Raw genomic sequence first — 23,239 nt, forward strand, 5'->3', positions numbered from 1 at the left:
ACATTCTCCTTTTGAATATAGTTTATATCATATATGCCTCAGCAGATATCAATATTTTAATAATTTTAAGTCTTCATTTAAAATTAGTAATAGGAATAAATCCTTTCCACAGAGGACACAACAGGTATAGGTTAAGAAAGGTAAATCAATCCAAATGATGGTCACTGCCAAATATACGTTCTAGTCTTACTAGTCCCAAAGGAAAAACAAATATCCTGCTTTTTAGAACACAAGAAATCCTCAAAAGTTCATTTGTAAATAACTTTGGCATCCTGTATACATCTTCCCTCAGAAAACTATTATAAATGGAGATTCGAGTAAAAAAATAAACATCCCAGTTATCACACACAGTAGCTGACCTTATAGTTTTAGCTTGAATAAGAGTCCAGGTGCACTGAGGGACAGAAGTAAGGAAAGAAATTCTTCCCCCACTTCCTGGGTGAATGAGTCTTCCCAAATAAAGTTCTGAATGAGATTATAATTTTCAGTTACAAATGTAATACGAAGCACTTCTCGTAAAAACTTTTCCTCAAAGACAGAAGAGATTATATTTTCTTTTTATCAAAGTAACAAGGTTTTACTTCTTTAAAGTAAATAAAATTTAAGTAAATAAATTTATTTTTAAAAATTTTATCTCTTAGTGAAAGGAAAATGGCGAGTGGGAGGATTATAACCTTGTAGAACTAGGTGAAGTCAAGTGACAAAAAAGGAACTGCAGCCTAAGAGACCAGCACTGGCAGAAACAAGAAGGAGCATGTCACATTTTAAGAAAGTTTCTAACAAATGGACATCTTCAACAGGATAAGAGAAAGTAAAAGGTCTGGACACACACATGAACCTGCCGACAGTGAAGGTAATGAGACAAGTAGGAATATGCTGATCAAGAAACTGGAACCCACCCATTTCTGTGCTTTAAAAGATAACCACAGGAGGGGATGAGAAGAAGAGAAAGGAGGTAGCGCAGGACAGGCCCCTTCAGATTCTCTCTTCCCAATTTCAGCTACCTTGAGCAAAACAGAAGGAAACCAATCCATCCTCTCCCTAAAGTTATATAAAAATTTCAGTAACTAGGCTTATATTTCAAGTATCAGAAAAGACTAATTAGATCCTAATATAGTAAATCATTAGCATTCACAAATTTATCATCATTAATTTCCATAACTCAAGAAACCCTAAAAGCCTTACTGAGGTGAGACTATGTATGGGAGTATGAAGATAGTGTGTAAACCTAGCTATCACAGCATCTATAGTTCAGCGTAGGGTTATCATTTTCTACTTGCCAATTTGGTAGTGATTAAAAACAAAAAATAACCTGTTTGTTGTAATAAGATAGAAACGTCAGAAGCTAGAGTAGAGACTTTGCAAACTGCATATAAAATCCCTATTTTTTCCTTCCCTTGCGAAGGAGAAAAATACAAATGCAAACTTTCTTTATAGTGGGAATACAATAAATGTTTGCTGAAAGAATCAATGTTTGCCCTTCTCATTCTTACTGCCCAGGGGAACTTTGGGTTTGGCCTTTCTGATCCTGTAATAAATTGAGCCATTCCTTCAGTAAACAGGCTTAAGTATCATCGATTTTATTTGACATTTATTTTGACTAGGCAAATGTTTGTCACTATCTTACTTTCAGGTTCTTGATATGTTTTATATGATTGGAATTACCAAATAACTGCTAAATTATTGATTATTAGCGTTAAGTTAATAATCATTAAATTAAGGCCTACTGAGAGTTAGTTTAGTGTATTCTTTTAGTTCTCTGGCCTTGATTTTTTTTAAGTGAAAAGATTTTGAGATTCTCGTTTCTCTTTCCCTCTATTAAAAAAAAAAATCAAAACCTGCTTTAGAGATGCAGAGTTTTAAAAACAGAATATGATGTTATATATCTAGCAGCTTGCCACAACTGCTTTTGAATAAAATAGGTAAATAGGAAAATGAGGCATGATCTGAGCACTGAGATCTAAGCTGATTTTTTTTTTTACAGGTTATTATCACTAGAAATTAATCTGAATACTAATTCCCTCTGAAAAAATGCTATTAGCAAATTATTTCAGTAGAAGACAGTTCAACTCAAAGTAGGTCAATCTCAAGACTTAATAGCTTAAATGACCAAAGGCATTTTACAACAGGGGAGGCTCATTTATAAGGCAATGCTACAGACTGGATAACAAAGGACACTTTTTCAGCTAAGCCCCTCTGGGTATAGTGGAACAATATTTTTCAATCTTTAGGTATGCAGAAAATATGTTCTAAAACTCCGTCGCCCAAATCTGATGGACTAAGCATAAGATAATGTTCTATCTGGAAGAGTTTAGGTTCATTGTAACCAAGGTCAAAGAAATAAATTAAACTATATTAATATGATGTTTGGAAAATAATTATGACTATTTGATATGATGTAACTTGTAAGTAAAGACAGATTTTTGAATATTAAAAAATGAAGAGGGCTTCCCTGGTGGTGCAGTGGTTGAGAGTCCGCCTGCCGATGCAGGGGACACGGGTTCGTGCCCCGGTCCGCGAAGATCCCACATGCCGCGGGGCGGCTAGGCCCGTGAACCATGGCCGCTGAGCCTGCGCGTCCAGAGCCTGTGTTCCGCAACGGGAGAGGCCATAACAGTAAAAGGCCCGCGTACAGCAAAATAAATAAATAAATAAAAATCTAACATTTATTAAAAAAAAAAAAAATGAAGAGAGCTGATTTTTTCATATATACACATATATATGCATGTGTGTATAAATCATAAAGATAGCAAAATAATTACACTTGCTTTTTTAAATTCTTAAAAGCTCTATTTAGGACAACAGATTCTGATGAAGCCAGTCTGTCAGAGGTCTAAGGACTGGCATTTGTGAACCTCGGAGCTAAAAGATATTCTATTAAGCTTAGTGTTGGTATTTGTATAATAAATAATAGGACATCTATTTTTCATAAATACATGGATCTCATTACAAGAGGTCACACTGACTAGAAGTATAGTTTAGTTTAACGGGCTGTGGCCATAAGGGATATATCTGTTATTTACATATTAATTTATGGAAAATATATATAGAATTTCCATAGTTCCTTAATTTTTTGAGGTAAAAATCATGAAAATAACTACCAGGTATTCTAAAATACGCCACTTCATGCTGTTATAAGCAGACTATTAAGTAAGACTTCTCAGTGGCTATACCAATGGCATAGTTAACATGCTCAAAATATTTATATATTTCATGCTGTTGATGATAGTATGTATAAGATTACACAAGGTTACTATGAATGCAAAAGCTTTTCTATTTTAAATATACTTTCTATTTAAATATATACGATTAAATATAATTATCTTAAATATTAATATAAATTAAATACTTACGTTATTTTCTAATACATTAAGCATAAAAAAATTCTACTGATGAAATATAGTGCGACACTCTAAGAAAAAAAAAGGCAGAATATTCCCCAGTATCAAAGGAGAAAAAAATAAAAATATCTGAAATACTGTGGAAAAACTGAAAGACCTACAAAAAACTAAATAGTCAAGATGAGATAACCAGTTCTTTTAAAGGAAAGACAACGGTGAAGACATTTAGAGAGTTCAAGAAAGACTTATTCAGATCCCCTTAATGAATATTATTGATTGTATAAATCATTAGAATATGGGTTCCAAGTTTCATCACATTCTTCCCCACCATATCTAGGTACTGGCTACCATCTTCATTTCTGAACCCCCCAAAAAGGAGAAAAGGCCTGGTGGTGAATCCCTGCCCATCTATGAAGCCAAATTTCTGTTTTTCACATCAATCTTCAGCTATTTCTAAGAGTAACAGAAGCTGAAAGTAAAAGGAATTATAAATAGAAGAGACCTTGAGCCTCCAAATGTGGGATAAAGGGAACAGCTAATTTCAGTCCATGCTTCCTGAAACTTGACTAGTAACTAGATCCAGAAACCTACCAATCAATGAGACTGGAGATTACATTTCGGAACTCTCAATTTGCTCAAACCTACTTGAAGATACACTTTTCCATTCCTCCAAATAACTATCAATAAAAGGCTTTTGATAGTACATGTACTAGGCATCTATGTACTTACACACAAGTAAAATGAGATTTAATATGTATAAATAGCTCCAAATCTTCAAATGTAATTACTAACAAATGTTTTACCTTAAAAAACAAAAACAAAACCCACTGGTCATGTTCTAAGGTTTGCTAATGGTGATGACTATATAACTCTATAACAAAAAACTACTGAATTGTATACTTTAAATGGGTGAGTTTTATGGTACATAAATTATATCTCAATAAAACTGCCATAAAAAATTTAAAAGAAAAAAACCCTATTGGTCAGCACATCCTTACGCTTCTCTTAAGTGACAATAATTTGCTGAGCAAACTGGCAGTACTTTCTACATCTTACAACTTTGGATTATAAGAATTATACAAAGCTGTATAAAACTCTACTCTGAGCACATAAGAAAAGATGCTCAAATAAAAAGAGGAAAAAACAAGTCAAGAAATAAATTATGTCATTAATTTAATACTATGTAAAGTTCAGTAATACAAACCAGTTTTCTACTAAAATTTAAGAAAATATTTGTTTTCATGATCCCGTGGGCTAAAGATGTCAAAGAGTTTCCTATCTTATATTTATTTCATTTACAATCAAAATGATAAAAACAGAAAGATGATTCCATGAACTCTCTAGCAAAATCAAAGCTGAACAATCTGTATGGTGCAACAGTTTTATCTAACTCCTTCCATAGCTAAAAAACTGGAAACGGGACTTCCCTGGTGGTGCAGTGGTTAAGAATTCACCTGCCAATGTAGGGAACCCTACATGGGTTCGAGCCCTGAGCTGGGAAGATCCCACAGGCCGCGGAGCAACTAAGCCCATATGCCACAACTACTGAGCCTGCGCTCTAGAGCCCTCAAGCCACAATTACTGAAGCCTGCACGCCTAGAGCCTGTGCTCTGCAACAAGAGAAGCCCCCACAATGAGAAGCCCGCGCGCCACAACAAAGAGTAGCCCCCACTCGCCGCAACTAGAGAAAGACTGCTCACAGCAATGAAGACCCAATGCAGCTAAAAGTAACTAAATTTAAAAAAAAGAAAAAAAATTGGAAAGGAAGGGAGTTCCCTGGTGGTCCAGTGGTTAGAACTCGGCACTTTCGCTGCTATGGCCCAGTTCAATCTCTGGTCGGGGAACTCCCCCAAGCCACGAGGCGCAGCCAAAAAAAATTGTTTGTTTTTATTTTTTAAAATAAATTAAAATGGGCTTCCCTGGTGGCGCAGTGGTTGAGAGTCCGCCTGCCAATGCAGAGGATATGGGTTCGTGCCCCGGTCCGGGAGAATCCCACATGCCACGGAGTGGCTGGGCCCGTGAGCCATGGCCGCTGAGCCTGCGTGTCTGGAGCCTGTGCTCCACAACGGGAGAGGCCACAGCAGTGAGAGGCCCGTGTACAGCAAAAAATTAATTAATTAATTAAAATATTTTTTTTTTAATTGGAAAGGCATAGGAAATTCCCTGAGACAATTGGTGGTATTACAGGAGTACTCTAAATATGTATACTTCTATTGACATTTTCTCCTCTCTTTTCTCATTTTCCTCACTTCATCTTTTCATCTCAGTAGCACCAATATCTCCATTTATATTAAAATAAGAGTATTAGAGTTTACAAAGCATTCTCACATAACGTGATCTTCACAACTCTATGTGATATTATTTTCCATTTATAGAAGAAAAGTGGAGCTCAAAAGGTTAATGAGTTAGCAAAGTTCACAAAATTTGGAAATAACCAATGTAGAAGCCAAGTCTTCTGACTTCAAAGTTACTGCTCTACAATACATTAGCAGAGATGTCCCTCAAGATTATTTGGTATTGAAGACCAAAAAGGCTGTTGATTGCTAGTAAGTCTTTGATTTTTAAATCATGTGCCAGTAATCCTAAACTATAAAATGTTACTTTCAATTAAAATATTTCTTCTCTTACCCAGATTCTTTCAGTATACTCTATTTTTCAAAATAATGATGCTGTTTGCTTAGTTATTCTACCCCTTATTTTTTATTTTTTTTATTTTTTGGTTTGGCTGCACTGCACAGCATGTGGCATCTTAGCTCCCCAACCAGAGATTGAACCCATGCCTCCTGCAGTGGAAGCGGGGAATCCTAACCACTGGACAGCTAGGGAATTCCCTCTACCCCTTCTAAATAATTTTTTAAACTGAGCATTTAATTATCCCGAGGCTAGATTAGATAAGGGAAAGGAAGGGAAGGGGAAAGAAAGAGGCAGGGAGGGAGAAAAGAAAAAAGAAAAGGAAAGGAAAGGGAAAGAAGGGGAGAGGGGCGGGGAGAGGGGTGGGGAGAGGAGGGGAGAGGAGAAGAGGGAAGGAGAGCAAAGCAAAGCTCACCGCCCCCCCATACAACTGAAATACAGAAGAATCCTAAATACCCTGGGGAACCACTGATTTACTATTATCTGAGGATACTCACAGGGAGATACCATGATTCCCTATTAATGAAACTTCGCAAAAGTAGTGAATGAGTAGAAGGGAGACAAAGAACCGAGGAAAAGAACAAGCTGAAACTGTTCAGAGGAGAAAAGGAGCCCCCTTCTCTTCCTGTTCTCAAAATGTGGTTCAAGCACTATCTATATCAAAAAAAACTTGAAGCTTTTATTTAACAAGCATATCACTAAACTCCAACACAGATCTGCATAATCAAAATGTCTGGGAATTGAGCCTATTAATTTGCATTTTAACAAGCCTATGGGTTATTCTTAAACTCAGTCAAGTTTGAAACTCTTCCCTCATTCATGAATCTTCTTCAATCGTTAGCAGTCACGCTACCAGTTTAACTGAATTCTGTCTGCTGTCAAAGGCCTTGATGTGGCAAATACTGCTTCAAGTATTAACTGATACTAAGAAAGAAATGCTATACCCTTACATAGATCATTTTGTCCTCTAACTATGAAACTTACCAGTATTTTTTAAAAGACTGCTATTTAAAGCATGCAGGTGGGGGATGAAGGAGTGATACAGACGATAGGGAGGAAGGTACACAAAGAAAATATTTTTCTTGATTTTCTTTTTTCAAAATGGGAAAAGAAATTGCTCAATATGTTCAGAAGGGGCTTCCCTGGTGGCGCAGCCGTTAAGAATCCGCCTGCCAATGCAGGGGACACGGGTTCGAGCCCTGGTACGGGAAGATCCCACATGCCACGGAACAACTAAGCCCGTGCACAACTACTGACCCTGCGCTCTACAGCCCGCGAGCCACAACTACTGAGCCTGCGTGCCACAACTAGTGAAGCCCGTGCGCCTAGAGCCAGTGCTCCGCAACAAGAGAAGCCACCGCAATGAGAAACCCGTGCGCTGCAACGAAAAGTAGCCCCTGCTCGCCGCAACTAGAGAAAGCCCGCGTGCAGCAACAAAGACCCAATGCAGCCAAAAATAAAATAAATAAATAAATAAATAAATTTATTAAAAAAAAGAAAAAGTTCGGAAAAAAGATATCTGTAAATTAATACAGTATTAAATACTAGTATATATATTTTCATTCAATTATAAGAGATTGGTCATTAATTTGTTTATGCTATCTAAGAAACTGGTTATGAACAGCAAAAATATTAATAAGTTTTCTTTCATGAAGAGAAAAAGTAGTAAGAAAAATGGATATATTGTTTTTATATACACTAGGCTTAATCTTATTTAAGCCTTTTAAAAAGCAACTCTCATGAATTAAGACTAAAAGATGGATTTTAAAGAAAAGATTACCATTTGGTGCAGTGGGAGGTGACCAGATACCGTAATATTTTGGCAAATATTTTCGTAGCTCTAAAAGAACACCATCAGTACAATCAGCAGCATAAACCTGAAACAAACAGAAATATTATATTTGCATGTTAGTTTCTTATAATGCTCTATTTATAATTGCCCCACACATTTCTCAAGTAACACACTACTGTTGAATCATAATTTATCTGGTATGAGTTTTAACTGGAAGTAAATCTGGGAAAAAAAAAAGATTATTATGTGTCTTCAGTGAAAAACCATGTACCGTTTAGAGCACATTCTTCTTGGTTATGTAATTCTAGCCTTTCACTGTCCTTGAACTATTTTACAACAAAGTAAGTTATAGATAATTCTTAGCAAATGCAAAAGAATTCTTGCCCACAGACATGAAAATAAATTCTGGCCTAGAGGAGGGTCAAATGACTTCCCTCCAACCCCGCTAAAAGGGGAGAGTTTACAGTGTTCTTATGTACACTCATTCCACCTTCCCTTTAAGCCATATAAATTTGTGCTTCTTTGACTTCTCTTTTGAACCAGTTTTAAATCTGCCTAGTTCCCTCATTGAATGATGAGTTTGGCAAAATCTTTACCATGTATTTGTTTTATATCTGTAAGGAAATTGTGATTTTACCTCAAAAAAAAAAATATCGGTTAACTCAATGCAAGTCTAACTATTATTTTGTGGTTTTTTGTGTGTTTTTTTGCAGTACGCGGGCCTCTCACTGTTGTGGCCTCTCCCGCTGCGGAGCAAAGGCTCCGGATGCATAGGCTCAGTGGCCATGGCTCACGGGCCCAACCACTCCGTGGCATGTGGGATCTTCCCAGACCAGGGCACGAACCCGTGTCCCCCTGCATTGGCAGGCAGACTCTCAACCACTGCGCCATCAGGGAAGCCCAAGTCTAACCATTATTGCTCATTTAATTCTTTGATTTATAACCAGTAATAATTCTAGAAAAGACTAGAAATATCCAGATATTCTGGAACTAGATTCTTAACTTTTTTCCTAGAAAAGGAGAGAAAATATTTTTGTTTTAAAAACAACTTGTAAGACATCTTATCCCATTAACTCTTGTCAAATAAGGTCTACCTAATTATCCAAAACCACTTAAGTTTACTCATGTAAAATGCTCATGAAATCTCAGTATCAGAATTCTACGTGTCACACCACATTTATGTCAAGTAGTTACATACAACATAATTCTACAGAATAAACTCAAGTATGGCAGAAACTCACCAAATATCCACATGATACATTGTATTTCCCAGGTTCCCCTATTGAAATATGAGCATAAGTGATATTAGTCACTTATGGGCCAAGGTAATTAAGAGCAGGGTGTACCTTATCATCCCTCTGTTCCTGGCACAATGAGAGTGAGGGCACAGAGTGTTCATGATGACCTAACAACAAGATGGAGGAACCAAGTATATCTCTATGTACTTACCTAAAGAAGTCTATGATATATTTATAAGTGAAAAGATAAAAACTGGAAGAGTAGAAAGGTAAACTTTCTCTTCTTACTTTAAATATTTTTTTAAAGTAGTAAGACTGGTATTTACTGCAATATGCCAAGCAAGATAACCTAAAAAGCTTTCTACCTAGAAATGTAGGATAAAATATAACAAATATTTTCTTAAACGCATAACTGAGCTCCCAAGGTTAAAAAGGAAATTCATAGGGATCTAAAATAAAGAGGAAACCCAAAGTGCTAAGCTGAGCAGTGATGCTGGGCTCATAGAGGTCCACTCTGAAGCCTTGAACCAAAGGATATCTGAACTTAAGGACTTGTCATAGATGAGGATAGAGCTACTATACTGAAACAAGGAGAGTAAATAAAGAACATTTTGGTCAAGCTGATAGAGAAAAAGAGAAAAACAGCAAATAAACAATATCAGGAATTAAAAGGGAGTCATAACTAAACTAGCACAGCATTTTAAAAAATACTATGAAGAACTCTGCCGGGTGGGTAATTATATAAAACAAACTACAATCTGTATTTTACTATCACATTAACAAAGAAAAAATCAAGACATTTAAGAAACTGAATCATTAGTTTAAAAATACATCCCTTGGGGAAGGGTAAGCTGGGACTAAGTGAGAGAGTAGCACTGACATATATGCACTACCAAACGTAAAGTAGATCGAAGCAGCAGCATCGCACAGGGAGATCAGCTCGGTGCTTTGTGACCACCTACAGGGGTGGGATAGGAAGGGTGGGAGGGAGATGCTAGAGGGAGGGGATATGGGGATATATGTATACATATAGCTGATTCACTTTGTTATACAGCAGAAACTAACACAATATTGTAAAGCAATTATACTCCAATAAAGATGGTTTATATATATATATATACATATATACATACATGCACACATACATCCCTTCCAAGGAAAGAATGAGAGAAAAAAAGATGGATGGAAAGGAGGAAAGGAAGAAAAAGACAACAGGCCACTCAGATGAATTCATAGGTTAAGTTTTATCAAGTCTTTAAGGAACAAAATCCTTATCTGATACAAATTCTTCCACAAAATAGAGAAAGAAATGCTTCTCAACTCATTTTATGACGCTAAAAGAAACCTGATATCAAAACCAGACAAGGACAATATGTGAAGAAATAATAGTCCAATCTCACTTATCTTAAATAAAACACTAGCAAACAAAATCCAGTAATGCATATTATTAAAAAACAAATTTAAAAAGACATGTCCAAGTAGGTTTTATTTCAAAAATGGAAGGTAGTGTAATGTTAGAAATCTATTATGGCATTTACCATGTTAACAGATTAAAAGAGGAAACTCATATGATCTTTTCAACAGATACAGAAAGGCAGCTGAAAAATATTCAATACCCATTCGTATTTTGAATTGTTTCTTGAAATAAAAATAGGAAGGATGTTACGTATCTTCTTCTCCTTCCCCAAGAAGCTCATTTGAATCGACTGCATCAAGGGGGGTTCCTTGCCCTCTTGCCATTGTCTCTTCCTGGTACAAGAGACTGGAGGGTAGGAGAAGACTTGAGGTCAGCTTATTTACTTCTCTAGTTCCCTCCTTATCAGTTCAAGTCTTCTCATAAAGTTACCCTCCCAGAGTTCCAACAACCACTCCCTCTCCTTGCCGATTAGGCCCAGGGATGGTATGGCATTATCTCTTGCAGGTGGCCTTAAACTCTGACTACAGTTCTTTTATTAAACTGACAGAGTGCACCATTTGTTCCTTGACAGAATCTTGACTCACAAAGAAAGCAATTTCCTTAACCTGGGGAGAAGTACCTCTCAAAAACTTAGATTGAAAGTCATACTTTAAAGGGGAAATGTTAGAAGCACTTCTACTAAATGAGAGGAAGATGCCCCCACCATTGCTTCAATTAAGCACTGAACTAAAGTCCCTGACTGCAAGTGATGCCTGCGGGTTTGATCCCTGGTCGGGGAACTAAGATCCCACATGCCTCGCGGTGCGGGCAAAAAACAAAAAGATTTCAGCAAGATTACTATATATAAGAACACTATACAAATATCTATTTCATTCTTGTGTATTAGCAATCATTGGAAAACTTAATTCAAAAAAATACTATTTACAATAGAAACAAAAATAAGGTACCTAGAATAAATCCAACAAATTATGTGCAAGACTTTTGCAGAGTAAATATAAAATACTTTCCTCAAAAAAGAAGCAGTGTTAGCAGTTAAAAGCATATTCTAGAGATAAGACTGCCTATGTTCAAATCCAGGGGCCATCATTAACTGTTTGAATGATCTTGGTCAAATTATTTAAACTAATTATGCCTTAGTAAAAAATGAGGATAAAAATAGTACCTAACTCACAGGTTGTTGTTAAATGAGCTAATGGTGGTAAAGCATTATAGCAGTACTTGTTTTTTGTTTTGGTTTGCATCGTTTTTTTACTTGCACTAAATTTAAGAGCTATAGTTATAAAATTCTTAGAAGAAAATATAAGCATAAACCTTCATGACCTTAAATATGACACAAAGTCTATGCTTCGAAGGACACTAATGAGAAAGTGAAAAGACAACCCAAAGAACAGGAGAAAATATTTACAAATCACGTATCTGATACAGAATTTGTATCTAAAACATGGAAAAAAGGTAAATACAACCCAATGAAAAAATGAGCAAAAGATCTAACTAGAGGTTACTCCAGAGAAGAAACACACATGGCCAATAAGTACATGAAAAGATGTTCAACATCATTAGCCATTAGGGAAATGAAAATCAAAACAAACCACAGTAAGATTAACACTTCACACTCACTTGAGTGCCCATTAAAAAAATAATAATAATAACTAACATGTGTTGGTGAGGATATGGAGTAACTGGAACCCTCATACATTAGTGGTGAAAATGTAAAATAGTGCAGCCACTTTGGGAAACACTTCTGACAGTTCCTCAAGTAGTTAAGTGTAGAATTATTGTAGGACCCAGCAATTCCACTCCTGGGTATATATCTAAAATAACTGGAAACAGGTACTCGAACCAATACTTATACATAAATGTTCATAAAAGCACTATCTACAAAAGCCAAAAGATGGAAACAATCCAAATGTTCTTCAATGGGTGAATGGATAAACAAAATGTGGTATCTAAGTATAATGGAGTATTACTCAGCCATAAAAAGGAACAGAGTACTAATGCATACCACAAACCTTAAAAACATGCTCAACAAAAGAGGCTAGACACAAAAAGTCACATATTGTGAAACTCTAATTATACGAAATACCCTGAATAGTTAAGTCCATAGGAAGCAGATTGGTGGTTGGCAGGGATTGGGGGGAGGGAGGAATAGGGCATCATGGCTTAATGGGTACAGGGTTTTCTTTCATGTGATAAAAATGTTCTGTAACTAGACAGAAGTGGCAGTTGCAAAACACTGTGAATGTTCTGAAAAATACTCCTAGCACACCACTGTAAAGCAATTATACTCCAATAAAGATGGTAACTAAATAAATAAGTTTAAAAAAAAGTACTCCTAGTAATATGGTTAATTAGATGTTAAGTGCCCCCCTTCACCCTTACCCTCCTTTGGAGTTGCACAGTACACATTAGCACATTCAAGGCTCTAAGAAATCCTGTAGTAAAAAAACACCTATTTAAACTCAGCACTTCTGAGAAATACACTCTCAGCTAAGCGTTTTTCAAAATGTAGGTCACAACCCATCAATTGAAATCAATTTAGTAGATCAAATCTTTAAAAAATGAAGTAGAATAGAAAATACCAGAATGCATCGGTAAAGATAAGCATTGTATTTCTTGAAGCTTTTGTTTCAGTCACATACACAGTATACTAAGACATGCTGTCAAATGTATTTTTTACTGAGTCATCACCAGAAGGCTATGAAAAACACTTTGAATACAACGAAACAAATCTTACCTCACTTACCATATTATAGAATTCCAGCTCTCTTGGACCCCTTGGAGGTGGCTGCAACTGTTTCAAAACTGTGCCATCTGGATGTTGCAGTATACCTACAGAACAAGTCACATATTTTAAAATGGTTTAAATAATAGCGTATCTTGCATCGTAGATTTGTTCCTAAAGTTACAGATAAACCACTTTCATAAATTTAAGGGATTCCTTACACTTATTTCAGAAATTTTAACATTTCAGTGCTTGTTATATGCAAAGCACCAGAACACAAATTCTAAACAGCTTGGTTTTATTGTCTCCAACCACTGTTTCCCTTGTAGCCCCCTCAGACTTTCTAATAAATAGAACACATGTAAATTTTTACAGAAATTCTTCAGTGATAGACTTTCCAGGAGATGTTAATTTATAGTTAAATAAGAAGCAAGTTAAAAGCAGTAGCATAAATTGATCCCACTTTTATTAAGCAAACAAAAATATGTTAACAATGGTTCTATATGAATTTCCTACTTTGTAATTTTTTTGTTTCTCTCATCTGTTATAAGAAAGCAACTAAAATTTTTTCCTGATTCAGATGCACTGTGTACAGCTATACAGATAGCATGAGGGCACCTAGGCAATGGGAAAAGTGGGGGCTGAAATCAGGGGCCAAGCCTGGAGCAGGAAGAGGTACCTTTTTATAATATGTCCACTCAAAGGGAAAAACTTTTTCTAAAGTCATCACATATATATACTAGCACTGCCCCTGTCACTATGCCAAGAAGATTCATTCCCAAGTTTATATGTTAAAATCTTAAATTTTCATATATTGAAATTTCATAAAATCACACTAGTTAGAACACAACATAGCTCAAATAAATCTATTTACAATTTTGGTAAAATACGCCACTTAAGTTTCTATTTCTTTTGGCAATGCCAGGAATTTTTAATCATGACAAAAATGCAGAGTTTAGTCAACAGAGGCAGAAAGTACCAACTTAAGAGAAACAGTAATCAAGTTTATTTGTTTTAAGTCCTAGTTATAGACTAGAAGGAAGCTAAACATTAATTCATATGGATAAGATTGGTTGGTAGAGGTTTTTGGGACTTCAAGGAGCAGTCTAATACAGCTAAAAGTTACTAAAGAGAAATTCTATTCCCAAAGGCTGGGATGTAGAACAGGAAAGGTCTTCACTCCCATGGAAATAGACATTTTCAATAGGCTAATGAAGAATGGTAGATGTAAAAACTCCTTGATGAACTGAACTGTGGTTGTGGGGGGGCGGAATGGAGCATTCATAAGTGAGAAGAGAACCATGAAGCTTCCCTATCTTGGGTTAGACACCTCATCTAGAGACAGGTAAACCTGCCATTAGACAAATATTTTAGCAGGCAAGCAGAAATCAGCCAGACTGTAGACAACAGTGGGGGGTAGCAGGATGGATTAGAGACAATAGTCCTAACACAAAAATAGATTGCTTGGTCCAGCAATTCTCCCACACTACTCACTCTGCAAAACACCCACTCCAAGTTTTCAGAGAAAGCAGACATGGAGTAGAAGATAGTAATACCAGGCATTCTCCCAGTGAATGAATTCCAGGATCTAAAAGTAAACCAATAGTACCTTATACTGCAGCCAAATACCTCACAGCCAAAAGACAGTCATGATAAGAAAGGAAGCATCTTGGAAGGCTGAACCAATACCAGGTGAACTGAATCTAAGACTGCAGCCCACACCAGCTCAATTAAATTCAAGGGGGAATATGATTTATCAGCCCCTCACCCTAAACAGAGGGAAGGGCTTATACTCTATGTGGAGCAAAACAAAACAAAACAAAACAAAACAAAAAATAGCACACTTCAGGGGACTTCGGTGGTCCAGTGGTAAAGAATCCGCCTTCCAATGCAGGGGATGCGGGTTCGATCCCTGGTCGGGGAACTAAGATCCCACATGCCATGTGGCAACTAAGCCCTCGAGCCACAACTACAGAGCCCCCGTGCTCTGGAGCCCGCGTGCCACAACCAGAGAGAGAAAACCCGCACGCCACAACTAGAAAGAAGCCCTCCTGCCACAGCCAAAAATAAAGATAAATAATAATAACCTTTAAAAAATAATAATAAATAAATATTCCAAAATGAGTAAATATACTGATGTCTGGGGAGACAGAGTTCTCTGTGAGAAAAAAGGGAGATATGAATACAGAACAGGGGGAGGTAAAGAACACTGTGATATTAAATTTTAATTACAGGTATGAATATGAACTCTTTTTTTTTTTTTTGCAGTACGCGGGCCTCTCACTGTTATGGCCTCTCCCATTGTGGAGCACAGGCTCCGGACGCGCAGGCTCAGCGGCCATGGTTCACAGGCCCAGCCGCTCCGCAGCATGTGGGATCTTCCCGGACCGGGTCACGAACCCGTGTCCCCTGCATCAGCAGGCGGACTCTCAACCACTGTGCCACCAGGGAAGCCCTGAACTCTAATTTTTAAGAATATGAAATTATTTATTTCTTAATCTAGTCTCCTGAAAGGACAAACAGCAACCACACTAAAGGAGCAAAGAATACACCTGTTGCCCAGATCTTGGTTTTTAAATACCATTTACCCCCAAAGGAACTAGGTTCTTGAAGAAAATAGTGGTTCATTCTAGGACTGGGATAGGGCAAGTACAAGATGAACATGGGACATCTTTTTATGCCACAACATGAGAAAATGCTTTAAAAGAAAATATGGAAATGTTAAAAAGGCACAGGAGGGACTTTCCTGGTGATTCAGTCGATAAGACAGCCAAAATAAATAAATATTAAAAAAAAGAAAAAAGGCACAGGAGCCAGCTTGAAGAAGCTCCCACTGCCGAAATCTGGGACAACTGAGCATCAAAATAAGTAGCAACAATAATGGATTAAGACCCATTCACTGAAGTTTGAAAAATCCATTACTCCATCCTACTAATTAAAGAAAGAGAGACAGAGGAGGGAAATCTACATTCCTTATAGAAGAATACCAAAAAACAAAATAGCGACTTCCCTGGCAGCCCAGTGGTTAAGACTCTGCGCTTCCAATGCAGGGGGCACAGGTTTGATCCCTGTCCTGGAACTAAGATCCTGCCTGCCATGCTGTGTGGCCAAAAAAAAAAAAAAAGAAGAATGACAACTAACATGTAGCAGGAATAAGAGAGTTAGAACATTACCATTTTCCAACTAACAGTAATTAGTGAGTTGGTCAAATATCATCAATGGGTGCTTACAACATTTGATGAAAACTTTGACGAGAAACGTGATATTTTAAGTCTAAAAATATTCCTCTCAAATTATTTACTTACAATAGGAAAAATAAAACTTCACGGTGGAAAAATCTGGCAATATCATTTAATCAGGTGATCAGTTATTGGGTTGGCCAAAAGATTCGTTCGGTTTTTTCTGTAAGCTGACTCTAGTAGCGCTTAGTTGTCTTTAACTTTTTCGAAACAATTTTGTTAGATTATATTGTGACAGCTGTCATATCAGCATGGATTAAAAAAACTTATCAAAATTGGTGAATTTTTGTGTAGCCATTTTAATATTGAAGATGGAAGAAAAAAAGCAACATTTTTGGCATATTATGCTTTATTATTCCAAGAAAGGTAAAAACGCAACTGAAATGCAAAAAAAGATTTGTGCAGTGTATGGAGAAGGTTCTGTCACTGATCAAACGTGCCAAAAGTGGTTTACAAAGTTTCACGATGGCGATTTCTCGCTGGACAATGCTCCACGGTCGGGTAGACCAGTTGAAATTGATGGTGATTAATCAAATCGAGACATTAATTGAGAACAATCGACGTTATACCACGTGGTAGACAGCCGACATACTCAAAATATACAAATCAAGGGTTGAAAATCATTTGCGCCAGCTTGGTTATGTTAATCGCTTTGATGTTTGGATTCCACATAAATTAAGCGAAAAAAACCTTCTTTCCACATGTGATTCTCTACTTAAACATAACGAAAACGTTCTGCTTTTAAAACAAATTGTTACGGGTGATGAAACATGGATACTGTACAATAATGTGTAACTAAAGAGACTGTGGGGCAAGCAAAATGAAGCACCACCAACCACACCAAAGGCTGGTCTTCATCCAAAGAAGGTGATGTTGTGTATATGGTGGGATTGGAAGGGAGTCCTCATTATTATGAGCTCCTTCCGGAAAACCAAACGATTAATCACAAGAAGTACTGCTCCCAATTAGACCAACTGAAAGCAGCACTTGATGAAAAGCATCTGGAATTAGTCAACAGAAAACACATAATCTTCCATCAGGATAATGCAAAACCGCATGTTTCTTTGATGACCAGGCAAAAACTGTTACAGCTTGGCTGGGAAGTTCTGATTCATCCACCGTATTCACCAGACATTGCATCTTTGGATGTCCATTTATTTCGTTCTTTACAAAATTCTCTTAATAGGAAAAATTTCAATTCCCTGGAAGGCTGTAAAAGGCACCTGGAACAGTTCTTTGCTCAAAAAGATAAAAAGTCTTGGGAAGATGGAATTATGAAGCCTGAAAAATGGCGGAAGGTTATTAGAAGAATATGGTGAATACAAGGCTCAATGAAGTTCTTGGTGAAGATGAAAAACGTGTCTTTTATTTTTCCTTAAAAACCAAAGGAACTTTTTGGCCATCCCAATATATCACCAGCAATGCAACTGACATCCTGTGCTTTATGATATGATGCTTCAAGAAAACAACATAATTCATAAGTATTCTTACCAAAAATACATTCATCTGATTCTAAGTGTGAGGAAATAATTAGACAAACTTAAAGAATATTCTAAAAAGCCATATGCCTATACTCTTCAAATATTTCATAGTTATGAAACATAAAGAAAAATTTAAAAACTGCTCCATATGACAGGCAACTAAAGGCTCATAACAACTAAATGTAATGTATATAGCCTTAAAAGGGGAAAAACTGTTATAAAGAATATTAGGGGGAAATTGCTATAAAGAATACTATAGGAATAATGGCAAAAGCCAAATGGAAATATTCTGGAATTGATAATTTTACCATGGTTAGGTAAGAAAATATTCTTATTTTTAGAAGATACACAATTATTTAGAGGAAAGGGGTCATGATGCCTGCAATTTTTTTAAAATGGTTCTGCAAAATCATTACCATATGCAGACAGTAATAAAGCAAATGTGGCAAAACATTAATAATAGGTAAATCTAGATGAATGGTAATATATTCATTCATTCATTCAGTTCATTGTACTATACTTGCAACTTTTCTAAGTTTGAAATGTTCCCACACACACAAATTCTTTAAAAAAGAAGGATGATTTACAGTAGCATCAAATACCTAGGGAAAATCTAGTGTAAGACCTTTACACTGAAAACTATGTCTAAGAGAATTAAAGAAGGCCTAAATAAATGGAGAGATAGACCATATTCAAATACTGGAAGACTCAGGATTATAAAGAAATCAAATCTCATCAAAGCAATCTATAGATTCAAAGCAGACACAAAATCTTATCAGGTTTCTTGGGGAAAATGACTAGTTGATTTAAAATCTATACAGAAATGCAAAGGGCCAGAAATAGTCAAGATAATCTTGAAAAAGAAAGTGGGATGTTTATTCTACCATACATCAAGACTTATTATACAGCAGCTTAAATTAAGACAATGAAGTATTATTGCTAGGATAAACAAATCAGTGAAACAAAAGTCCAAAAGGAAATTCAAGAAATTGAAATAACTGGGGTATATGCACAATACGTTACAAATGAGCTGTAAAAAAACAATGAGGAAGCACTCTATGAACTGATAATACTGATTTCTAGGAGATATTGTTAAGTTTAAAAAGCAACGTCCAAAACAGTATATACAGCATATCACTTTTTGTGTCAGAAAGAAGGGAAAATGAGAAAACTTACAGAGATCTGCTTATTTCTGCAACAAGAAACTCAGAAAGAATAAATCAGAAAACAATGAAATTGGTTAACTACAAGGGATGCTGAGAAATGGGATGGAGTGATAAGGAATAGAGTGACACTTCTGATATACCTTTTTGTAAAGTTCTGACTTTTGGAAGCATAGTAATTTTATAACCATTCAAAAATATTGATATATCACTGAAGGAAGGGAACTGAATTTAAACAGAAACAAATGAATCCAACTGTATTTCGAATGAATAATATTACCATTGAGAAGAGGGGGGGTAAAAATAACCACACACACAAAAAAAATCCTAATCCAAATAACTTTTGAAGAGTTTCCAACCACATACCTTCAGTAAAAGGGAATCTCATCTTGCACTCTTTATTCTAGGTTTGTTTTCTAGAGTAGTATAGGTATAGAAATCCTGAAGATTATAGGATTAAGAAAAAAAAAATTAATATTGCTGGGAGCCAGGTTCTCACTGAGGCAAACAGGAAACAAATTTAGAATCAGGAAAAGGAAAAAAACTCTATGGAGTTGGAATGAAACTGGAAGTATCAGTATGTACTTATGATTTCTAAAATATTTATGCATACTTTTTAGTTACGTGTATTGAAAAGACCTGGAAGCAATGACACCCTAGTGGCAATGAGCAAACCTGCACCCAGATCTTGGTTTCTAAATACCATTTCCCACTAAAAATGAACGAGCGCTCCTTAGAGAAAATGGCTGGTTCCAGAGCTGGGAAGGGAAGGCACGAGATAAGGCAAAAATAACTTGTGACAGAAAAGAAGGAGGTGCTCCCAATTGGCCAAATCTAGGACAATTTGGACAACAAAATAAACAAGTTCTATAATGGGTTATGACACTTTATAAAATAAGAATCCACGACTCCAAAGTGATCATAAAAAAGAACACATGGGCTTCCCTGGTGGAGCAGTGGTTGAGAGTCCGCCTGCCGATGCAGGGGACACGGTTTCGTGCCCCGGTCCGGGAAGATCCCACATGTCGTGGAGCACCTGGGCCCGTGAGCCATGGCCGCTGAGCCTGCGCGTCCGGAGCCTGTGCTCCACAACGAGAGAGGCCACAACAGTGAGAGGTCTGCGTACCAAAAAAAAAAAAAAAAAAAAAAAAAAAAGAACACATATGCATAGTAGTAATGGAGGGCTATCTCTTTTTTTTTCCTTTTCTTACGAAGTCAACTATACTTCAATAAATAAAATATTGACTATATTCCCTGTGTTGTACATTACATCCTTGTAACTTATTTTATACCTCATAGTTTGTACCTCTTAATCCCCTTTACCTATTTTGCTCCTCCCACTGCCCCTCCCCTCTAGTAACCATTAGTTTGTTCTCTGTATCTGTGAGTGGAAGGCTCTTTTTTTTTCTTCCTATCTGAGGGCTATTTCTTACAACAGAATGCTGACTGTTAAAATAAAGGGAGTGGTAGAATTGGAAAAATCACAATTTTTCAACTATCAGAGTAAAGGCTGCTTCAGGCAAGAATCATCAATAGATGTCTAATCTAGGGGTAAAATATGAGGACCCCAATATCTGCATGATCTTAAAGCATCTCTCCATAGACAGCTTATTATTGCAAGGTGGAAAATATTAACTATGTACTAGAGAAGCCAGACCACACTTGGACCAGATGATCAAGTTAATATCACTAATAATGGGCAGATAGGCATTGTGGACTTTAGACGTGATACCCTAAGAAGGACAGACTTTTATAATGTTCCAGCCAGAAATGTATCACCTGAATCTCATTATAAGAACCCATCAGAAGTCCAAATTAAACAATATTTTATAAAATAACTAGCCTGTAGTCTTCAAAATTGATAATATCATTAAAAAAAAGAAAGGCTGAGAAACTTACAAATTAAAGAATTCCAAGAGACATGACAACTAAATGCAACAAATGGTCCTGGATTAGTTCCTATGCCGAAAAAAACAAATACGATAAAAGACATTATTGGAAGAGTTGACAAAAGCAGAATATGGACTACAGATTAAAGCATTGTATCATGGTTAAACTTTCCATATTTGATAAATGTGCTGTGGTTACAGAAATACACACTAAAGTACATTCTTAGGAGATACTGAGGTATTACTTGTGTAAAGGGGCATGATATATACAACCTACTCTCAAATAGTTCAGAAAAAGACAAATTATGTATCAATATATAGACAGAGCTAACTTCAAGGAACAAGTTAACTAACAATTTAATGGGGGAAAAGGCACGCAACTGACACATCATTAACCCCTAATTTTGAAAAAGAGAAAAGGAGTAGGTAAAGATCAAAGTAGTGGGAAATGTTCTTTGGGAAATAACATACATTCAATCTCATCCATTTTCAGAAATCCTTGTTTGAGTGGTTTTCTACAAGCACAATACACGGTGGGAAAAAAAGTGCTCTGAAGCAGGACCCTTGGTTTCCAGATTCTACACACAGTAGCTTTGTGACTTTAGGCTTGTCACTTAACCAGCCTTGGCTTCAGTTACCTCGCCTAAAAATGTCAGTATTATCTTACCAGCCTAAACCGGAATCATCTTACCAGCACAAACCAAATTGTCAGGTCTAAGATCTGCATTACTCACATACGCCTCCATCTGATTCTCCAAGTAATCATGGCCTAGGAACCAGTGTAAGCTAGGTGAATTCCAGTTTCTAAACCGAACTTTTACATCACCAAGAGAATAAAAAGGCCCTGGATTGTGCTTTAAACGCCGTGACTCAAAACATGTACTACACAGGCCATGACACAATCTTATAAAGATGATCAAGAATAACTGATTGTCTTATCTGTGTACCACCCTAATACAATAGTAGGGTGTATTTCCTACCGTGAATCCGAGTTTCAGCATTCCTGAAACCACGCCTCCCGGAGAAATCCAGGAGATATCAGAAAAACCTCTCAAGGGGGCGCGGAAAGAGATCCCGGATAAACCAGGACAAGCTTCCAAAACCAAAACCAAAACCCAAACAAACAAACATTCTAAAACAAAAAACAAAAAACACTTGTTTCGTCCCCTCCAGCTATGCAGCTGCACCCAAAAGAGAAGCACTAGATTAGCATCATATGCATTTCATTCCTTTTCTTTTGCAATACTAGCTGCCCGCCTATAATAAACAGACCTTGTGCTCAGGGGAGAATTTACTTCCCCGTCCAGTAAAAACGAAGTTCCTTATTTTCACTAACAACGAAAGCCGTCTTCAATCAATACCCACCCTCCCTGGGGAGACCAGACACTCCTCTCCCCGCCACCTCCTGCTGCCCGCCTGACGCCCCACACCCCAGAAATCGTCCCACTTTTCGAGCCCCTGCTGCACGGGTCGCGAGGCTCTGGGGGAAAGCGGAAGAGACCGGGGGTGCGGCGTACACACCCGGAGGGGCGTCCGGCACGGCCAGCGAGCCCCAGGCTACCTCGGCCGGCCCGGGGCTCGCGAAGGCGGAAGGGGTGCGGTGAGCTCCGCGCCACCCCCACTTACCCACTTTGTCTTTCCCGTACATGTGCCCGGCCACCTGATGCGAGAGGGGCACGCAGCCGTTGAGGAAGCGGAGCCTGCCGCCCGCCGGCTTCAGGGTGCCCTCGCGGGAGGTCTCGCCCGCCGGTGGGGTTCGCATTTCTGGGGGGCCGGGCGCCTCAAGCCGGAGAGGGGATGGCGGCTCCGTTGCCATAACGGAGAGCTGAAGCGGCAGCAGCAGCGAGAGCAGGGAAGAAAATAAGGCGGAGGGAGGGGACGCCGGAGAACCCGGGGGTCGCTCAGGCTCGGCCGCGAGGAGGCCCGGGGGTTCCTGCGGCTGGTGCCCTCTGTGGCCCAAGGAGGGGGCCCATGACGCCGCGAAGGCGCGGGCTCGCCCTGCCCAACTCTCGGCGGAGCGCGCCTCTCGGCTCCCGTTGCTCAGCCGCCGCAGCCGCCGACCCGGGGGCAGCCCAGGAGACTGACCCCAGCGGATGAGCGGCGTCGGCGGTGGCGCCCCGCGCTCCCTGGGGCCTTGACGGCGACGGCGGCCCCACCTCCCGTGCACCCGCCCCCTCCCGCCGTCCTCCAGTCCCCTTAGCTGCCGCGCGCGCGTCAGCGCCGCCGGCACCGCCGCCTCAGCCGCGAGCTTCCTACTGCGCGACCCGCGGCTGCCGCCGCTACTGAGCATGCCCAGAGGCCGCCAGACGGGACCCCCGCAGCAGGT

At 38.1% G+C, this 23,239-nt stretch overlaps 1 protein-coding gene across 1 annotated transcript in view; it reads right to left on the reverse strand.

The window, feature by feature from the left end:
• IPMK (inositol polyphosphate multikinase) overlaps nt 1-22,987 on the reverse strand; it is a 41,935-nt gene extending 18,948 nt beyond the window's left edge. Inside the window, exons 1-3 of the mRNA XM_082854799.1 lie at nt 22,540-22,987; nt 13,163-13,248; nt 7,753-7,849 (exon numbers count right to left, since the gene is read on the reverse strand). Of these exons, the coding sequence (XP_082710925.1) occupies nt 7,753-7,849; nt 13,163-13,248; nt 22,540-22,729 (373 nt within the window). The 5' untranslated portion in view covers nt 22,730-22,987. The remainder of the gene's footprint in view (nt 1-7,752; nt 7,850-13,162; nt 13,249-22,539) is intronic.
• Nucleotides 22,988-23,239: the final 252 nt, after the last annotated feature.

This window comes from Leucopleurus acutus (genome assembly GCF_964270905.1).
Source record: "Leucopleurus acutus genome assembly, chromosome: 14".
Classification (NCBI taxonomy): domain Eukaryota; kingdom Metazoa; phylum Chordata; class Mammalia; order Artiodactyla; family Delphinidae; genus Leucopleurus; species Leucopleurus acutus.